This window comes from Triturus cristatus, chromosome 7 (assembly GCF_964204655.1).
Source record: "Triturus cristatus chromosome 7, aTriCri1.1, whole genome shotgun sequence".
Lineage (NCBI taxonomy): Eukaryota > Metazoa > Chordata > Amphibia > Caudata > Salamandridae > Triturus > Triturus cristatus.
This window is the reverse complement of record NC_140590.1, coordinates 277,010,506-277,029,959: the sequence shown is the minus strand read 5'-3', so window position 1 is coordinate 277,029,959 and position 19,454 is coordinate 277,010,506. Positions and strand designations below refer to the sequence as shown.

At 46.4% G+C, this 19,454-nt stretch overlaps 1 protein-coding gene across 2 annotated transcripts in view; it reads left to right on the top strand.

Moving 5' to 3' along the window:
- The window catches only part of LOC146809407 (transient receptor potential cation channel subfamily M member 4-like), a 388,425-nt gene that overhangs the window by 145,405 nt on the left and 223,566 nt on the right, over positions 1-19,454 (top strand). For both annotated transcript variants that reach the window (XM_085616252.1, XM_085616251.1), the window contains exon 3: positions 17,807-17,984. In XM_085616252.1, the coding sequence (XP_085472378.1) occupies positions 17,807-17,984 (178 nt within the window). The remainder of the gene's footprint in view (positions 1-17,806; positions 17,985-19,454) is intronic.

The following is a 19,454-nucleotide window of genomic DNA, read 5'->3' as shown; positions in this document are numbered from 1 at the left end:
TATCCAGCGACTGGCTCGACCCACTCGGTGATCCCTTCTGCAGAGCATAGCGGTCCATGCTATTGACTTGGGTATAGGCTCCCCGCCTGGTAGACTTAACCTTCAGCCGATCCACCTCTGCTTTGCCCGACATGGTTGACACCAGGCAGGTCGGTTCAGATAAGACGGGTCCCTCTCAACGAAAGGAATCAGGAGTGATCAGTTCTGCAGTGGGCCGCCAGAGTAGCCTGCAGAGCGTCCATAGGGTAATAAAGCCACCAAGAGCTCTCCAGGGGCAGGGCTGACAAAGGGAGAGAAAGCGAAAGTGAAAGGACGGGGACCTCCGTCCGACAGTTCACACCTCGCCTGGCCGTTGTTGTTCAACTCGGAGTCGGGCATCCTGCCAACTCTAGCCCCTGGCATCCCCCGGAGATAGGCCGCAATCTTCCGCCAGGCATAAGTCCGGTTCCCGGTGGGCGATCCGACCGCGGGTAGCATCAATCGCCTCCCTGACAGGTCATCCACACGATGCCATGCATACCGACAGGATTAAAGACAGGATAGTCGACGGAGGGCGCGAGGGTCTCGGGAGCTCTGAGCTCACGCGGCCATCTTGGTCAAGCGCTAGGCTCCTCCCTGCTTGAACCAGCTTTTGATGTTATATCAATTTCTTTGTGTTGCTTCCTGGATAAAGCAGTACAGAATCCAAATGGCTAGCAACCTAGCCAGATCCAGAGATCCCTTGTGGTTTTATGCCCAAACTGGAATGGCATGGTGAGCAAAAAAAACAATGGACTTAGGCCCTGATCTGTGTACTGGAGTGAATGTATGACATTGTTCTGCATTCTGTCCATCAATTGTTCATTTTGCATTTGTCACCCCGAGTGGGACGTGTATGCCCAGACGTGGATCCCGTGGTCTCCGTGCCACTGGAGTCAAGCTATCCTGGCTGATGAGGGGTGAAACCCCGAAACCGGTCCTAGGATGCTTGTTTCCAGTCCAGGGAGGACCTGGCCTGGTAGTTCGGGCTGGACTGTTCCCATTGGGTGCAGGGTCAAGACTGATTTGCATATGGCTGGGTTCAAACTGGAATGGCATGGTGAACAAAAAAACGATGGACATAGCCCCAGATCTCTGTACTGGAGTGAATGTATGACATTGTTCTGCATTCTGTCCATCAACTGTTGTTTTTGTGTAGGGGGTGTGGGGCAGAGGCGCAACTAGAGTCAAATTTCGGGGGGGGGTTAATACATTTAGGGGGGGGCTAATTCTGCCAGCAATCGGCTGTGAAGATGCAGGGGCTCTAGTAAGGGGTGATAGAACAACAAAGCCCCGTTAACATGTAAATGGTATTTTAAAGACCTGTGAAGTACTTGGGTGCAGCTGCAGTAAGACGGTGCCAGACAACAACCGCTCAAAAACTATCTGTATGTGTGTGCCCGAAGCTGTCTCATCCAGGGCTGACACACACGACAGGGGGGGTGGGGGGTGCTGAAGCCCTTTGAGCCCAATAGGCATTGCGCGCCTGGTGTGGGGGGTTGTTAAATCGCAACATCTGGTGTGAGCATCATACAAGCCCGCCACTAGTCATATGGACCTCTATTCCTATTCATTGATGTGGAGAGAGATCTAGGAGCAGTCATTTACATGTATTCAAATGCGATGCAGTGCAAGCAACAAAATTCGTTTTATTAATTTATATGTTTACTTACCTGTAAACCTCCATAGTTTACTACCCCCCACCCTGCCCCTCCCCACGTCACCGCCCGGCAGCTACTCCCACTACCGACCTTGGCTGATCCCTGGTGGTTCAACACCTGGCTGGTTCTCTCAACGTCAGAGCAGACAAACTCAGTCGTCAATGCCTAGCGGATCACAAATGGCATCTATAATCAAAGGTGGTGCAAGGTCGGGAGAGCCTTGGTTAGATCTGATCACCTTTGCCAAGAATGCACAACGCCAGCAGTTTTGCGAACTGGAGTGTCCAAGGAAGCTCTTGATTGGAGATGCTTTTTGCCTCGAGTGGAGCTCAGTCCTTCTGTACGCCTTTCTGCCCATACCACTTCTGCCCAAAGTTCAAGAAGATCCGGAAAGACCGGACTCAAGTTCTACTTATGGCTCCAGATTGGGCACGGAGAGTCTGGTATCCCGTGCTACTGAGCATGGCCATCGATCCTCCGATCAAGCTGTCCTTCATGAGGATCTTCTGTCTCAGCAGCAGGGAGGGTTTACCACCTGAACCTGTGCACTCTCGGCCTTCTTGCGTGGAAATTGAGCAGTGACAGTTGACAGCCTTCGACCTTCCTCCCGAAGTCTGCAATGTCATCTTGGCAGCAAGGCATCCCTCCACCAAGATGGTATATGCCTGCCATTGTTAAAAATGTGTGACATGGTGTGCAGGAAAATACATTGATCCCCTTTCTGCTCCCTTCTCTGAAGTCTTACTGTTCTTTCTTGCCCTTGCTCAGCAGGGCTCTGCTCTGGGCACTCTTAAGGGCTATCTATCTGCTTTTTCTGCCTTTTTGGGGCTGCCTGACCAACCCTCATTGTTCAAGTCCCCTATTGTACATAGGTTCTTAAAAGGTCTGGTCCATCTCTTCCCTCCTTAACATTTTACTATGCTTCAGTGGAACCTTAATCTGGTTTTGACTTTGTACTGTGTGCTCCTTTCAAGCCTCTACATAATTGGCTTCTGACCATCAAAACAGCCTTTTGTAGCAATTATATCTGCTCATAGAGTGAGTGAGCGAGCTGCAAGCCTCGTCATCCAGGCCGCGTTATCTCTCAGCCTACTCTGACAAACTGGTGCTTCACACGAGGGCCCCCCTTTCTAACAAAAGTGGTAGTCCTCCCATTTCATGTAGAACAATCGATCACTCTGCCTACCTTTATGCTCCTCCACACCACTCTAAGAGTGATGAATCCACAGTGTGGCCCAAAAACGGCATCAGGTGCAAGCAGAATGGGAAGGCAGAACAATAGGCTTCCTGTCACAGGGAGGTGTGACCACCTCCCAGACAGGACTTAGTGTATTGAGTTCGGGTGGGGGCGCTTGCCAGCACCACCAGACTACTTTGAAGGGCATATTTGGTGCTCTCCTTGCACACTCCAGTTTGAGACAGTTCAGGGAGCCCTTGGCTCCCACTCTGGCGCAAAACTGGATAAAGGACATGGAAATATCCTCCCCTCTGTCCAGCCCCTCCTCTGGGAGGGACCCCTGAGTTGTTCCAACCCTTTCCTTAGGGTACTTAAGGCCTTTCCTGTGGGTGGGTTCTTAGATTCATCATGGGACAAGACTCGAGCCTGAAACTACATTGCTCTTCAATCGTCTGGGCACTCAGACTTCGACTGGAACCGAGACTGCACCAAGGAAGACTCCTGCTCCTCCTCATCTCGCTGTTCTTCGAATATTCTTCGTCTGTGTCTGTGTTTCTGCCAGTTTTTTCAACAGATCTGTGGGCATCCAGGGCATGTGAAGAAATCTCCCTTGGAGTGAACAAGTCACTCCCCTGCATCTGCAGCACTGCAATCAGGCTGACTGGTCTGCTGCTTCTGTCATCCTACGTACCCCCCCAAGGCTCAGCAACACAGTAGGGGGTTCTGCAATACCCTCGAGGCATAGCCTGTTCTTTCTGCAATTTTGAAGCCAATATCCCTCGTCTGAACCGCTGGGACCAAACTCCTGTGTACTACGTCGACTTGCTGTTGCCAAGGTTTGGTGGCTCTGCACTCCAGAGATCTTCGGGCTACAAGAAGCTCCAGCCTCCAACATCTTTCCCCCCAAGATCAGCATCCTGGTGAGCTGCTAAAGGTCCTCGTGCGACTCCTGGGCCTTTGGCTGTGGGTCCTCCTGAGGGTCTTCTACTACTTCAGTGGGATCCCCTGCTTGCTTGGTGCCTGCTCTGACTCTCCTGCTGTTCGCAAGTCCCTTGGATCTTGCAGGTCCAAACGTTGCTCCTTTTTAGTCTTCCACGCCAGTTGCAGTTATCAAGGCTTGTTGGTGCTCCCGCCAGACACCGGCCACCTAGTCACTGACATCCGATCTGGGACAGCTCGTGCACTACTCCTGGTCTTGCTCAGCATTGCCTAGTCCTCACAGCTGCAGCGACAAATGCACCATCGACTCTTCGGAACCTCCCAACATCGATGGGCATTGTGTCTCCGTGCCTCCTGGTCACCTCCAAATGGCATAGACTGTGTCCCCTCTGCTTGCAGGTTCTTCACTTCCAGAATCCATGCTTGGATTCCACCGGACTCCTTCACAATCTTCTCCATAGGCATCTTCTTTGAAGTTGTCCATTGTTGTCCACGGCAGGTTCCGACGTCGATTCACCCCTATGCACCCGGCTTCCCTGGTGTAGGTAACCTAGTTCCCGGGGCATCCATGTGTGGGGTGGCTCTCCAACCTTCTGCCTTCCAAAAGGTTTCTTCGGAGTCCTCTGAGAAGGGTCCTTCTTCAAAACTGCAACCAGGACTTCTCCATTGACTTCCAACTCCACTCTGCACACAGCCTTCGTGGAGTTCCTGGGTACTTATCTTGAGTGGTTCCTTGTGTCCCCGGCTCCTTTGGGTCCTCTGGTCCATGTCCTGTTCTCCTTTGCAGTTCGCATTCCACTTTCTTAATATATGGTTTGGTTTCCCCCTGGAGGCCACTGTATTTTGTGCTACTTACCTGACTGCTTTTGAAGTATTCTTGTGTATTATGTTTGTCTCCTGGTAGGAGATATACCAATGTGATAGTGAATTTCTGTAGCAATAAATAGACTTATTTTTGCTAACCACTGTGTGGTTTCCTTTCATCTAACTTGCACTACAGGTTAAACTGGTAAAACATGCAGCTTAATACTCCTACAAGAGAAGCCTGAAGGCTGCTCTCCACAGCTACCACTTTGAGAGCTTTCTATGGTTATCAAAGAGCACTAAAATCACCATTAGTGTTGCCTGCATTAGTTCAAGGCACACCATTTGAATAAGTGTGCACCCTATACTAAGCCAGCCTCCTACAGTACGGCTGACAGGCTCACAATTTTCGGTGGCCCTCAGCATATCACAGCCAGTGCACCATCAGACTAAAGATGAAGAAGTGCAAAAAAGAAAAAAACCAAGGCAACAGTCCTTCTGTCTACACACCCAGAATCTAGATCGACGTTCCGTGTATCCATCAAGACTGCCCCAACTGTATTTTAATTTAGGAACGAGTAGAAGTGCCGTAACAGTCCCCTTTCGTTCTTAGGAACCTGCTACCTCCAGTCACATGTTAACTATGTTGTTGGCACTATACAGTGCTCCTTTGCATTTCAGCTAGGGCTACGCTATATAAATACCACATACATATGTACATACAGGCATACAATTGGACATACATACATAAAGTGCCTGTGTTTGCGAAACGTTTGTTCCCTTACTGCAATGCACTGGTGCCTTGACTTTTCAATTGCAGGTGTGTCCTAAACTTTTCAAACAATAGAGCGTTGTGAACAGTCACTGTTTGCGAACAATGTCTGCTGTGTTTATACAGGGGCCCTGGTTTTATTACTGTATAGTGCTATTACAACCTGCTCTGTGTGATTGCCAATTTACAGCTGGGGTCACCATTCTCACAGAAGCTTACTGGTTTATTAATTGATTACTGTATTACATTTGGTATATTTGGATGTTGCATTTTGTTTCCACTTGGTTACAGTTTGTACTGTAAACATATTTAGCATGAGATATTAAACTGCTTGATCGTGTTATCACACAACTCTGGCTGAAAATCAGTCTTCCTACAAATGAACACCTACCTCCTTTGAGACCACCCTTGGCTGCCTGCACACTCCCTCCTACAGAGCCCAGAAAGCATAGGTGAGGTTTACTTTAAGATGCGGACCTGCTTCTGAACTTTGTCTAAGAGAGCCCAGTGATCCTGTAGTCACCTACTCCTGAGAACCTGACCTGAGAATTACCAGAGAACTGAACCATAACTAAATCAACATGTACTTACCCATGTTTGGATCCCTCCAAAATATCAAGAGCTTCATAAGATCTGAGTGAGGTTGGCGCAGCATCAAGTGTCACTGCTGGAGGATATCAACTGGCCTTGTGAGTCTCATATCGGGTTTACGTTTTGACTTCAAGCAGGAACATTGTGAACTTGCTCAGAGAAGGCACTGGATCAGGGGCAATAAACATATCTGCCTTCCCATGATCAGGGCCACATCCAAGAACTGACGCTAAAAGCCAGTGGTTGCTGAGACCTGAATTAAGGGGAGCAGGCTGTCTAGCATACTGAGAATCTGCCTTATTCAACTCTAGAAACCAAGTCACAGCTGCTTTAAACCATAGTGTGCAGACCAGTGTCTGGAAAAAGAGAATGGCCATAACCGTATTGATTCCATTACCCAGCCTTGCTCAGGTACTAACTTGGACAAAGGCAGGGCTCACGCATTTCTCCATGTGATAAGTAGGTTGTGCACAAGCCGCCAGTTGGTTCCACTGGGCCAAAAATGCTTAGTTCAAACCGCTTCCAAAACAATAGCTGCCTGGAACATTTTTCGTCACCCTTGTGATAGCACTATTTTTTGTAGCCTGCAAGACTGTGTGAGACCTCACCATACTTCTGCATGGCGTGTCATCGCCACATCTAATGAAGGCGACTGTCTCTCATGAGACTGTATACCTTACCCATTGATTATTTTATTTTTTTAGGTTTTTATATAGCGCAACTAGACCCAAGACGACAGGTGTCAGAGTGCTTTACACGAGCACCAGTTTCATTACAGATGGACACATTCATTTTTGTTAGGCACGGGGAGATTATGTGATTTGCCCAGAATCACAGGATGCTGAGTGTTGTTGCAGAGACTCAAACCCGGTTCCCCAGCTTCGAGGTCAACCGTTCTAGCCATAAGGCTACATCCTCCCCCCCCTTAGTTTTTCATGATCTGAAGTTTACCCCTTGTGCTCGAGGACTATAGCAGCATGTGTTATTAGTGACCGAGTGCATTCATAAGCCAATTACATCAAATTTGCACACCTATTGCAGCTGCCATAGGCCAAGGCCAACTCAGACAGCGAGTGGTCAGAGAGCAGCCTATTGAGGAGCTCGGCCTCACCAACACCCACATCTAAAACAACAAGACTAAGAGTTGAACACCAAGCAGAACTTTCCAACTCTCTTGCACAGAGCAAATATTTTACCTAGGCCGCATTAAAAGCCGTCAAAACAACATTCTATTCCTCGAATTTCTACTGCATGTATTTGATGTGCTGCAACCCCAAAAGAGTCTGATTGTACTGCTGTTGCGTTAAAAAAGTAACTTTCTGCAAGGCAACATTTGTTTCAATATGCTTTTGAATATTAAAGCAAAGAAAAGTTTTGTATGTTTTAAGAAGTCAAAGCAGTGCCTGGACTTTGAATTTACTGTGCATCATTCATATATTATTTGTATATGAGCCTATAACCGACATCGTCCTATAGTATAAGAGCCTGATCTAGAGGATGGCTTACAGGGTACTCCGAGATGGAGTACCCTTTCCACCAACCCCTCGGTCTGCCTGCATTATTTAGAGATGAGCAGACCATCAGCTATCATAGACGGTGCCCCGGTTAGCTCAGTCACTGGAAAACGTATTGTTATCGTACGTTGTGGTGGCCATCAACTTGAGGGCATCTGATCGCCTCCCTATTTAGGGTTGACGACTTGATGTCCTTTTTTTCTTGTCCATCATTGCCAGGGAAACCTGGTGATGACAAACAGAAAAATAAAAATATTGGCTCTCCTCACCCAACCCAGGGGAAAATACTGCCTTGGGAGTGGAGATCAAAAGTTATTTGTTCTTCAAAAACAAACTCCCACTTTGCGAATGAGCTCTAAATATGGTGGTCTCCTGTCCATGAGGGTGGTAGACTTAACGTTACCTGCCACCCTCACAGACGAAGTAAAGACTGCCATACCTTAAATTAGGTCCTCACTCTTGACTAGCCATTGCCCATCATGGAGGTTATCAGCACTCCAGTGAGCTTGCAGTATACTTGGTTACTGTGGTTCTAGGGACAAGTGTCGATACTGGTTACATTATTTGATTAGTTGCCCCAGAGTGTCCCGAGCCTGGAAAACTAGCCTGACAGTCAATGCTTAAATTTGTTAAACAAATTAAGTGCTGTGGTCCAATGGTTTGCCCAATGCAAACGCAGCGAGTCTTGACTGCACCTCAGGCCTTTTTCTTTGACCTCCTTTCACTTCTTCTATCTTTACCTTATTCTTGCAGGTTTAATTTTTGTATTCCTGATTTCTTCCTTTTTATCACTGTTCCTGCACATATTCATTCCGCTGGGGTTGGTAACTGCTATTACTGGCTCCATCGGACTAAGATGCCACCCGTATTTAGGACCTATTGTGTGGATCTAACTTGATCCGGAAGTGGATTACAAACAGAATCTGCCCCCACTTATTGCCTCCCGACCAGGGTAGTCTGATCACTGGGCACCCAGACCATCTACCTCAAAAGTGTTCAACATTTGTCTGTAAGGCCATGACAAATATTCCCAGTATCCACAAGGGCTATGGGATAAATGTATCAACTTTACACTTGAATGGTACATTTTTGTCTATACTGAAAAACTGGCTCTCGTGTACAATAGATCCTCGACCTTCCTGAAATTTAGCTGACGGAGGCATGGGGTAGATTGCTATGTACAGGACCGTTGGCTAAGAATCTATCCGCAATGAACTCTTTGTACAGTAATTTAAAACCGAGGTCACCAAGAGTAAAGCCCAGCTAACTTTGGGTGTCCAGACACCAGCTACAGGTAGACCATTACCTACTGTATGGTTACCCAGCTCTGTATATCCTCACGCAACACTTCTCTCTTTAATAACCTCCAACGAATAGCTGCCAAACTCCACCCTAACATAGAAGACTACCCTAGTGCATTGAAATAAACCCATTACTAACCCCAATCCTCAGACTAATACCATAAACTGACCCTCGAGGTAACTACGTAGTTTGCATATTTTGTATACTACAGAGTTCTGAGAAGTAACTGGAAAGCAACATGTATGGCGTCATAGTAACTACATCACATAAATGATGCATGCACCTGATAGTCTTTTTCACTCAACAGATTTGACTGATTGGCTTCATAGGTACTCAGCAGACAGCAGTATGCCTCATAGAGATCCAGAGGTACTCAGTTGGACAGAACTCCCCTCTGACCCTGTATGCACTGATAGGGCCCCCAAGTTGCTCCACAACCTAGCAGTACATGTGGATAGAGCCCCACAGATGTTCCACTTGACAGTAGTGCACCTCAAAGGTAACAAATGCTCATTTAAACAACATTACACCCTGTGTGTTACTATAAAGTACTAGCCATTGATGCCCAGAGTTACTTCACTAAATATAGGGCCTCCAAACTAAACCCCACCGGGCCTCTGAACTACAGCACTAAACACAATGCACCTCAGAGCTCCTCAGATATTCCCAACTACACAGCAGTCCTCCCTTATGTGCCAGCTGATTCAAATGCAGAAGTAAATGGCCCTCGAGATACTCTATTGAAGTTCAGTATACCCATAGGGTCCTAAAGATACCCCATTAGGGGGCATGACTTAGCCGAGCAACGAAATGGCCACTTGTTAAGCAAGCTCCGCCGGCTGGGCTCTCTATCCTACATTATCCTGTCACTAGCGGAGTCACCATGCCTCAGACTGATCGGAGCTGCAGTCCCTACATTGTACTGCACAGACCAAGCCTGCTCCGGGAACGCCCGTAGCGCAAGTTACAACTGGTGTCGCCTTTACCCGGGACGAGCGTGGACGAGCTGCGGTCCTGCCATCCAGCCAGGCCCTCTGCGACTGCAGGCCGGCGCTGCCGACTTTTCTCTTGGCTGCTCAGATCTGCGAGCCATTCCCTAGCTGAGCCGAGCGAGGATAAGCTGCGGTCCTGCCATCCAGCCGGGCCCTCTGCGACTGCAGGCCGGCGCTGCTGACTTTTTACCGGGCCGCTCATATTTGCGGGCCATTCCCTAGATGAGCCATACTTCTGCGGGCCTGCGTGGGGCCCGAGATGAGTCGGCAACTACGCCTGAAGCTGTTGTGGAGTATGGTGGCACTGAAGCGGTGGCCCGGGCCTGCCTATCTGTGGACCATGACTGCAGTGATGCAATATTTTACTGCGGGCCGAGGCCAGTCCGGCGGATTTGAGCTACGGCCTGCCCCAATCGCCTGGTGTGCAAGTTAATGTTAATGAGATTTGTACAGCGCACAAATTCCCTCGGGTGTCTTGGCACTTAATCTGGCCTGGGGTACTGGCGGGGGTGTCTTCACTGGAGTGCGTCCTGTTGGAGCTGCAGCCCCCTGTGAGGATTATTAGATGCCTGCCTCGACGGAGGCGGCCTAACCGGCTGTTAATACGACCATGGAGGCGTAAAGAGCAAGCCAGCTGCCTGGACGTTGACCATCTCCAGTGACTGCATGTGGTGGCATGGTGGAACACGGAGGAGAGCTGCCGCTGCCTGGGGCCATCGGAATACAGTGCACGAGACCACATGCACCAACAATGAGTACCCATTTGGGCCTGTGGACCCTTGTGGCCCTGTGTTTGTGCGTGTGGACCTGTTGACTTCCCCCTGGGTTACGTGCTTGTACCCCTGTGTGGGAGTTGTGGGTGTTGGGCGCTGGGCTGCGGGGCCTGCCCACCAGGGGCTGCTCTGGGAATCTGGGTGGGGCGGGGTTGGTACAGGGTTGGGGTGCGCGACATGACAGACCGATGTGTGCCCCTGTACCCTGTAAAAATTGGGGCCTGTGCACGGTCACGTTCCACGCCGCCTGTGGCCTGGTGCTTGCGTCTGCCCTGCCTGGGGACCTACCGGGAGTGCCACCCTGCAGCTCTGTGTTAGGAGGTGCTGCTAAAGAGAATACCACAGGCGCACACCATGGGAAAGAACGACCCTAAGCAACCTAAGATCACTTGTGAGAACAAGCGCCACACTTGCAACATGGATCCTGGTGCTGAGCCTGACCCAGAGTCCCAACCTAGTGGAGACCCTCATGAGGAAGATCTGCGTTCCATCAGGTTAGAAGTGCACACAAATCTAAAATCTGTTGACACTAAGCTTGATGGTCTTACGTCCTAGTTGGACTCAGTGAAACGTCAAGTGAATCTGCACGAGTCCGGGCTCGACGCTCTAGATAATCGCGCAACAGAAGCCGACGAATTCCAAGTTGAGTCCAAGCAACACATCCTTAGTATGGAAAAAGTCCTGTCTGTCATACAAGCGAACAATGAGGACTTAGACACGCGTTCTCGGCGCAGCAACCTCCGCATAGCTGGAATACCAGAAACCACAGCTATTCCTAAAATGGAGCCATACGCTGAAGCGCTGCTACGCGATCTGTTCCCTATGGCGCTATCGGCTGTGTTCGCAGTGAAGAGAGCGCACAGAACATTGGGCCCCAGACCGCCGGTTGGTGGCACGCCTAGACCCATCATCACGCGTCTCTGGAACTACCGCGACAGGGACTCCATTTTAAAATCAGCCAGAGAACACGGCCCCATTAACCACCAGGGCAATAATATTTCTATCTTTCCTGATTTCACTCCCCTGGTCCAAGCCGTGCGCAAAGAATTCCTCCCCACCAAATGCCTCTTGCAGTGAACAGAGATCCCGTACGCAATGCTGTATCCAGCCAAGCTCAAGATCTTTTATGACGGACAGGCCCACTTCTTCACCGACACCAAATCCGCTTTTAAGTATGCCAAACATATCTGCGCTGGACGGCATTCGCCTTGCTAGTCACAAACTGCCGAAAAGGAAGCAGGCCTCAGCGACAATGACTGATAAAGGGGAACTGCCACCATAGGGGGATGCATCACACCCCCCCTGCCCATTTTTGACTATTTTATCTTATTTTTTCACTTTATACGTGGGTGCGTTGATATGATACACCCCCTCGTGCAGCTCATTTCTCTATCCTGTATATGCTTTCTGCACCTACAGTACAGCCCGGCCACCCTGTCACACGAACAGGGGTGTTCGCTGGCAACTCATGCCCCCACAGGGAGAACCACCCATGGTTTCAATTGTTTATGATTATGGGATTGTTGGGGTGGGGGGGGAGGGGGGTATCGTCACAACCTGATTGGGGGGTTGGTGTGGGAGGGGGGAGGACACCGGGGTTCAGTAAGTTTGCTGTTAAGATGGCTTCTGCCACTAGGACGCTGCCCTTGTATGCTTCATTAAGCGCAAGTATACGCCTCAGTGTTCTATTCTGCATATTGCATCCCACATGCAGACACCACGCACAAGCACGTATGTTTACTAATTAGGTTTTTTACTCCTTCCTTTGGGGTGGATAGAGGGTTTAGACATATACACGACCTAATTGGGTGGTTGGTGTGGGAGGGAGACTTCAGGGAAGTTTCATTGTTATGTTCAGTTTTTACAGAGGCACACGTACAGCACCATCTGACGCAGAACAGAAACCCTCTTCGCTTCACCTCATATCAATGCACACTACTGGCATCGAAATACTGCTCCCACGGGCTACCCATTATCGACATTCCTCTACTCATAGTAAAGAAGTCTAAGATTGTGTATCACCTACTGTTAATATGCCGCTAACCTCTATGCCGGCCCCATACAATTTTTTTAACCTGGAATGTCTGTGTAATATTCATGGAAAGGCACGGCTTGTACATGCCTACCTGGTTCATCAACAAGTAGACATGTAGGAAACCCACCTCCTTCCATCAGACACTAATAAACTGAGGCACAAACAATGTGGGGAATATTATTCACCTACTGTAGTTACTCAAGAGGAGTGGCCATACTCCTACGGAATGGATTTTTTAAAGAAATTGCAAACTATTGAACCTTTTTTTCAAGAAAACTTGATACTTTGCGTAATCTATGTCACAGCGCTCTATACATCCATAGCGCACTCAGAAGGTATTGAAGCAACAGAATTGGAGTTACTCAAAATGGAGTTACCAGAAAAAGACAGTGTCTTTTTACTCAAACTTTTGTGATTCTGTCTCAATAATAGTTACTTTCAATGGCAGGACAACTGTTTTGGCCAACTCACTGGTACATCAATGGGCTTTTCGGGTGCCCCAGCATACGCCAATATCTTCATGTCAAAATTCGAAAATGATTACAAATTAACCAATGATAACTGGACCAAAGGACTTGTTCAATACTGCAGGTGTATTGACAATATATTCCTCATTTGGACACAACCTCAGAAACAGTTAAAAAAATCTCATTCAGGAACTCAACACTAGAAATCCCAGGATTCAATTCACCTACACCATCAGCACCAAACAGGTCAACTTTCTAGATGTTCAAATAATGAAGGACTACCCTGGACGTAAATTAACAACTGACATTTTCACTAAACCGACTGACAGGAACAGTACTTACATTATACTAGTTTTCATCCCAGAAGCCTTATTCTCAATTTGCCATATTCACAATTTCTTCGAATAAAACAGATATGTTCAGAGCCAGTAACTACCGCAATTAAGATTGAACAGTACAAACAACGGTTTGAACAAAGAGGTTACCCTTCAGAAATTTTACAGAAGAGTTTGTCGATTAGCTCACAAGGATCGCACATCATTATTTCTTAAAACCCCAAGAAGTCAACAAATGTCGCACACCTTTTGTATCTAAATACTCCACTTGTTCTACTCAAATAAAGACCATCATTAACAAGAGATGGGAGCTCCTTCAAAATGAACCAGACTTTAATGGGAATTTCAATGTAAAACCAACATTTGCTTTCACTCGAGGAAGGAATCTTCAAGAATTGATAAAAACACCGGAGAAACCCATGACTACACAAACCTTTAAAGGAACCAACAAATGCTGTAACTGCACACACTGTAATAATATAACTACTGGTGACATACTTACTCATCCCGTCTCTGGCAGAAAAATACAACTGAGACATAACTCAGACTGTAATACCACCAACATAATATACTGCTTGAAATGTCCGCATGGTAAAGTATACATAGGTAAAACAGACCGTAAACTTAAAATACGTCTTACTGAACACAAAAGCACAATACGCACAAGGAACAAAACTTCGAGTATAGCTACACATTGGCTAGAAGACACCATGTATCTCAACTTAGAGCACAGATTGTAGCAATTTTTTGTTATCATCTATACCTTCATTTTTGGGAATTACTTCAACAAAGAGAGATATTTTGGATTGACTTTTTACAAACTTTATCCTCAAGAGGACTGAATGACAAAATTGATATGAGTTGTTATCTGTAATCAATATGTTGTTTGAGCATTATGGTAACCTTCGACTCGCTGGAATGGCCATATCTCTATACCATTCTGGCCAGGCTAGGTCTTAGTCCCTCATTCATCACACTACTGTATTTGCAACTAGTTTCCAGACTACGTACCAATGGGTAGATATCTGCCCCATTCGACATCACGCATGGCACCAGGCAGGGGTGCCCTTTGTCGCCCCCTGTTCGCCATTGCAATGGAGTTTCTGCTGTCTAGAATCAGACAGTACCATAAAACACGGGGTTTTGACTTCCCCATGAGAGATATTATTATATTGCAATATGCAGACGATATCCCTCTCTATCTTCGAGACCCACTGCACAATCTGAACCCGGTTCTTCGGGAACTTACCAAATTTGGCGGACTCTCACATGTGCATATTAATTGAACCAGATCCACCCTACTTCCCCTCACTCCTGACTTCACTACTTTTGAACCAGATTATCCTATTCAGTGGGCATCCGGCCCCGTCCGATATCTGGGGATCTGGCTCAGTACTGACATTCAGGAGCTCTGGGACATGAACTTTGGTAGCACAGTGTTGTGGCTGGAAGGGAAAATAGCAGTCTGGTCTAAACTTCCTATATCTTTGGCTGGTCGAATTGCAATAGCTCAAATGATAGTGCTGCCTAAACTTCTATATTTATTTATCTCCCCTTGCAACTCACTCAATCTTTCCTGAATTCCTTGAGAGCCTCGATGAATTCCCTAGTTTGGGCCGGAAAGCAACCGCGTATAGCGTGGGAGGTACTCACACTACCTCTGACGCAAGGTGGACTTGGCGCTCTTGATTTGGCGCTCTATGCGTTTTGCGCACAGGTGCAATTCCTACACCATTGGATATTTCCAACCCCATATTGCGGTAGAGTACGAAAGCGTCGCACCACTACCACTCACAGCAGCCCTATGTCAACCTTTTAAACGCCATCATGCCATCATAAATACACCCGACACGCTGCGATGGGCCTGGGATAAACTTCGTATTTGATAAGGTCACTCAGTCTTGTACGCGCCATCTATCCCACTCGCGCACAACCTGCAAATACCCATATTGGAAGATAAAGGTACCCCTGCCGGTGCCCGCACCATAGGATGAGAGACATTTACCGATTTATACCCCGGAGACACCTTATCCCCTCCTGCACCTCTGCCCGGCGATACCATTAATGTTTCTAATGTATTGCTATATTACTCCGTCAGAGGAGCGTGCCGCAAATTACACAACACGTTCCCAGCTCCGCCTCTGCCTCCACCTCTTCCAGCCCTGGAATCCATGCTAATGAACTCATCCTCTGATAAGCTTATTACTAGACTCTACAGCAGCATGCAGCGATCTTCCCCGATCACGCACCCAAATTCCCTTCACCAGTTGGAACGAAGACCTAGACGACCCACTAACAGAGGCTCAGTGGCAATTCTGCTGCGGACAATTAGAGATGCTATCCCCTAATTACAAGCTCCGCCTCCTACATTTTAAATACCTGCACCGCATTTACAGAACACCTTTCCAACTTAAATGCATGGTTCTCCACCCACAGGCGAACTGCCGGAGATGTGCATCACCAGATGCCTCCTTTTTGCACATGGCTTGGAGCTGCCCTGATATTGAGCGCTTTTGGAATTAAATATTTGAATCCATAAATGAGATCCTAGCGACCCTCCTAATCCTTTCTGCCAAACTATGTCTTCTGGGATACGTTCAAGAGGTCATACCGGGACATCATATGCTCCTGGCTATCCTGCTACTCCTGGCTAAACGCCGGATTGCGATGCACTGGAGTAAACGCCAACCACCTGCCACTAAATCCTGTATATTAGACACCACGTTCTGTCAGGAACAGTTCAATATATACTGGGAAATCTTGCCTCCGGCATCCCGATCAAAGGACATTTGGGGCCCATTTCTAGCTTGGCTGTCCTCTCGCAATTCTGACGCCACGCAAGATCCCGAGGATTCCACTGCATCCCGTTAAAGGACCCTCACTGATCATGTTTTGACCTCCTAAGCCACTATATGCTTGTACATTGTGCCACTCTTACATCACCCTCTTCTGTGAACCCCAGTCTTATAACATGTCCGTGATGAATGGTGACTTGTTTGTAGACTGCGATGATGTTTCTCACCTATGTTCTTGCCAATTGTGAGACCTCTGTATCGGTTCTGTTTTCGTTTGTTCAATTACAAGTATAGTTTTATGACAATATTATCTGGCCCTGCGTGTGAATTGCTGTGTATTTGCTCATGTCAAAATGCCAATAAAGAAATAATAAATATATATATATATAATGTATATATATATATATATCTATATATATATATATATATATTTTTTTTAATACCCCTTTAAGGAAAAGTACACGTTTCTGCTCCACTTGACAGTAGTACACCTCATGGTCTCTGAGATGCATCACTAAAAAGCAGTAAACATCATACAGCCCCTGGATATACTACACTAAGCAGCACTATGTCATTATGCTCCCCTAGATAGCAGTGCTTCCTGATGGGATCCAGAGGTAATCTATTGGACAACCGTAGCAGCTGTGCCCCACTATACAGCAGTGGGCTCTGAGATGCTCAATACCCTTAGTTGTTGCCGGTGGGCCTCAGGAGTTCCTCTCTCATTAGGTCTCGCCTGACCCAGCGCATGCGCTGGTCTGGCGAGACTTATTGAGAGGGCTCCAAAAAGTGCTACCAGGCCAGCCTAGAGGTACAGTGCATGTGCGCGGGCGCGGGCGCCGCGCTTTACTGCAAATACTTTCACTTTCCGGCCGCTTTGATGTTTGATGGTGATCCCGATCACTATAACTTTCGCGGCTGCATGGCCGCTTTGCATAGCCAATAGGTCTCGCTTTTGGGACCTTATAAGTATTTAGTTTATGCAACTATTGCATGGCTAAACACTATTGGCTATGCCAATGCTTGTTTTAGATTGGGTTTGAGTTGATCGGTCTTCGCAGTCTGCTACAGAAGGTAGCAATGCTTTTAGATCCAATGCTTCCTGCCACACCTTATGAAGCACTTCCATTCTTCAGAGCATCCTCCTTCTGCTGATGCTCCGAAGTGATAAGTCTACATATTGTGGATATTTAAATGCATGAATGGAACAGTAGTGATGAACCAGTGCCTAGGTGCATCTTTATCCATTTCTGGCCTCTGAAGCGTCCACAGTGAGCTCTGACCCACCACTTGCTCCAACAGCAGTCGCCCCCAAACCAGTAGCACGATGTTTAAAGACTTTGGGCCTCTTTTAGATCTTGGCGGATGGGTTACTCCATCCCAACGGTGACGGATATCCCGTCCATCAAAATATAAATCCCATTATATCCTAGGAGATTTATATTTCTGCGAATGGGGTATCTGTCACCGACGGAGTAACCCGTCTGCCAAGAACTAAATCAGGCCCCAAGTCTTGACAAAGTGTTCTCTGCTGTCCTTCCACAGCCTGTCTGTCTTAATTTGGTGCTGTACTTTGAGTATGAAATGAGGAGCTGTATGTTCTTATCTGGATATTTTTTTTAACTCTTCAGTTCTGTGCCACATTGCCAATGTGGTGCCCCCAGGAACAAGCATGTGCCTATAGCGATGGAGGATAACTTCGGAGCAGCGATGGTCAGCAAGTGGGACACGCATGAGCATACAACTGAAGAGGCAACGGACGCTTTTGGAGACATCGAGTTTGTAGGTGCAGGCAAGAAAGTCAGCAAGGTGAGATAACGACTTCCCCCACCAATATTATTCGGGGAGATTTTATTGAGTCTTTATATTCGAAAATGCCCTCAACGAATGATTCTCTTTCTGTCTGTAAGCCACATCTGGTTGAGGATGTTATGGTGGGGTTTTATGCTACTGTGTCATTATGTATTCGTGTGATTGATTCAGATTGTGTTGTAGCATGTGGGAGTGCCATTTAAACTGTGATTACCTAAGAAACACACAGGTAGTCTAGAGCAGTTTCTTTTACCTATTTTTCTATTGTAGGTTGGTTTTTCTGCAAGGTTTTGACCATACGCTTGATCGTTGGTAACATAAATAAATCTAAAGCTATATAATATCTATTTTTATGTCTGTGTTAATGGAAATCTTGTGCTTAAGTTTTGAGTATTGAGCTTTATTGATTATACTGTGCACTTATTGGGTGATTTACGTAATAGCAAAGACTAAATCCATTTACTTTTGCATTTAAATACAAAGGAAAAGTGATGCAATGATTTGTTCAGAAAAATGCAAGATGTAGCAGATGGTATTTATGCCCCTGCTTCATCTCAATTTAGGGCTTTCAAGAATCTTTCAAGAGTTTTGGAATCATTATTCCTATCCAATACAATTTTAGGAGAAGACTTTAGTCTAGTGCAAGATGTTCTATTTGACAGATCTGGAACTGTTTGATTAGGTAATTTAATCCAGAAAAGAGTTGAATAGCCTGACTCATTCCTTTAATTTGCTAAATATTTGAAGACCATGTCATTCACAAGATACCAAATGCACGTTTTATTTTACAGTTCATAACACAAATTCAAGAATTGTCTATTGCTTAATTGGGTGCATGATGTAATATGTGTTGACGTTAGTGCAATTATAATCTCGTATTATGCTAATGTCCTCCTAGAATATTGTTTGTGGAAGGTGGTTACACCGATGAAGGATGTTTTTTTCCCTCCCTTTTTCCCTTGTATATGGATCTTTATGAAATAACTTCTAATTGCTAATTTGAACTCTGCTTGTTAGCAAACTGTATTAAATGCACTTAAAGAAGTTCTGCGTTATCTAAACATTAACTTTGCTGCCTACGCAAATAAAGAAAGATATTGGACAAATGAGAAAAAGTCTTTAAGGAAAAAAAAACCTAGCTTTAAATAACTTCTGAGGAAACTAATGGAGCTCTTTTGATAACTAGGAAAGATTTTAATCTATTTTTATTCTTAAAAGCAAACAATTTGTTTATTATCGAAAACAAATATTATGGAAATGAGTGAGGTGATCTAGCTGGTTGTTAAAAAAAGGTTTTGCATAATTTAAGAGGATCGTACTAGTCTCTGATTATAGATGAAACCCCTCACTAAATTTAATCCGCTTGGTAAGCGGTTTCTAGAGTATTACAAACAGAGCTGTAATAATTATATACTGAATAAAAATATCAGCACAAAAAGCGTTTGATTAAGAGAGACATGAATATGA